The following is a 2,012-nucleotide window of genomic DNA, read 5'->3' as shown; positions in this document are numbered from 1 at the left end:
ATGATTGAATATGAATAGATGTGAAGTTTTCTCGGGGAAAAAAATAGACTTGATGACATGGTTGGTCGTAGTTTTCTAACCGAAAAAAGACAAGTAACGTTTTCTTTCAAACAAAGGAGAGACCGGTAGATGCTCTAAATGCAGCTTTATCTGAAACTCGCGTCACTATATAAACCATCCGGCCACGTAGCCAACCAGACACCATACGACCTACGTTCCTTGCACACGCACAACTCCCTTGCACGCAATGGCGTCCAAACCGATCTTCCCCTGCGTCGTCCTCCTGATCGCTGTCGCCACCGCGGCAACCACACCGGCATCCGCGGCCGGAGCGAACCCCATCGCCATCGGCGGCGGCTCCAACGAGACCGCGACGTGCGTGCCGACCCTTCAGCGGCTACTTTCGTGCCTGGACTTCATCGAGCACCGCACCGACGCGATCCCGCTGCCCTGCTGCGTCCAGGTGAACACGACGGTGGCCCAGCAGCCGTGCTGCCTCATGCACGTCCTGCGCGGCGACGTCGCGCGGCTCATGGGGCCGCAGTTCGACAGCACCCGCGCTATGGTTAACGTCACCTCCAAGTGCCTCGGCGACGGCTCGATCCTCATGTCCATCACTCGTTCCTGCGCAGGTTCGTGATCGCACGCACCAAGTGTTTTTTTTTTTTACTATCGATCTGTTGTCATCGTCCTTGATTTTATGTTTTCTTCTTCTTCTTCTTCAGGCAAGCCGCTTCCGCCGCTGACGCATGAGTATCCCTTCACTGCCGCGTTGCCGCCGCCGCCGCCGCCGTCATCGTCAGGTGAGCAGATCAGTTCTGAGATCGCCGTGCTTTTGTGTATACGCATGCGGGGTTGATTGATTGTTCCGACGTATGATTCCGCTTTCCGTTTGGTTCTCTGTATGCAGGAGCAGGACGGCTGGAAGGTTTGTCTTACGCCGTACTGCTAGTTGCACTTGTTGCAAGCTTCTTGTGATCCATCGGGAAACTGGTGATCAGCTGGCTGGACGTGGAACAAAGGACATGTTTGATGTTGAACAAAATATAATTAATTCTTGTGTTTCTCTTTCTGTAATTTACACGTAAATATGCTTAGAGCATCTCCAACAACTTCTCAGAAAACCCTCCTTATGGTTTATTTACTACTCTCTCTGTAAATTATTATAAGAGTACTAAATTAGGAGTATGCTAGTGTGCAACGGAAAAGAAGTATGCCGAAACCCTTTTTGCGAGTCTATTGCGAAAAACATTAACAACGTTGAAGGATAGGTTTACAAGAAACACACTTCTATAGGTTTGTGTCAAAAGAACACTAGTTTGGAGTCTATTTTTTTGCACAAAACACTACTCGGTGGCCTACGTCGTTTTGACCACGATTACGTTAGGGGGTGCTTGGATAGGGTGACGTGGCTAAAAAAGCCATTTACATCCTGATACAAATTTATTTTGCAAAAAGATCCTTCAAAATTAGGAATCGGGTCCTCCGTGACCTTCATCGCCACTACTCCCTCCGTTCCAAAATACAAGACCTTTTAAGGATTTCACTAGGAGACTACATACGAATTAAAATGAATGAATCTATATCTAATAATAAAGCGGCTATTGCTTCCGTCGAAAAACCCACCGCGGCATTTTTATGAAAAAGCCCCTGTAATTTTTGTTATTCAACCCGCGCTCCATCATTTATCTGCAACGCAAAAGGAAAAAACGATTCGCTGCAAAAATTATACCCATACGCATCGCCTCCTCCCGTCGACCCTCGGCGACCCTGGCCTGTGCCCAGGCCGCGGCCGACCTCAACCGCCACCGCTGCCGATCTCAACCCACCCGCCTCCGCGGCCGAACATCTCCCCGCTCACTGCCCTCGTTGCGGCGCTCGAGCGCATCGCGTCGACCCTGGTCCACCCTGGCCTATGCCCAGGCCGCTGCCACACCACTCGCCGCCGCGGCCGACCTCAACCACCAATGCTGTCGATCTCAACCCACCCGCCTCCGTGGCCGTACCTGTGC

General features: G+C 51.1%; 1 protein-coding gene across 1 annotated transcript; it reads left to right on the top strand.

Moving 5' to 3' along the window:
* The first annotated feature begins 247 nt into the window (after positions 1-247).
* On the top strand, positions 248-640 carry LOC123425360 (non-specific lipid-transfer protein C6-like). Its single transcript, XM_045109049.1, has one exon. It carries the CDS (start codon positions 248-250, stop codon positions 638-640), a length of 393 nt encoding a protein of 130 aa, XP_044964984.1.
* Positions 641-2,012: the final 1,372 nt, after the last annotated feature.

Source organism: Hordeum vulgare, chromosome 2H (assembly GCF_904849725.1).
Source record: "Hordeum vulgare subsp. vulgare chromosome 2H, MorexV3_pseudomolecules_assembly, whole genome shotgun sequence".
Classification (NCBI taxonomy): Eukaryota; Viridiplantae; Streptophyta; class Magnoliopsida; order Poales; family Poaceae; genus Hordeum; species Hordeum vulgare.
The sequence above is the reverse complement of the archived record's forward strand: the minus strand, read 5'-3'. Positions and strand labels throughout refer to the sequence as shown.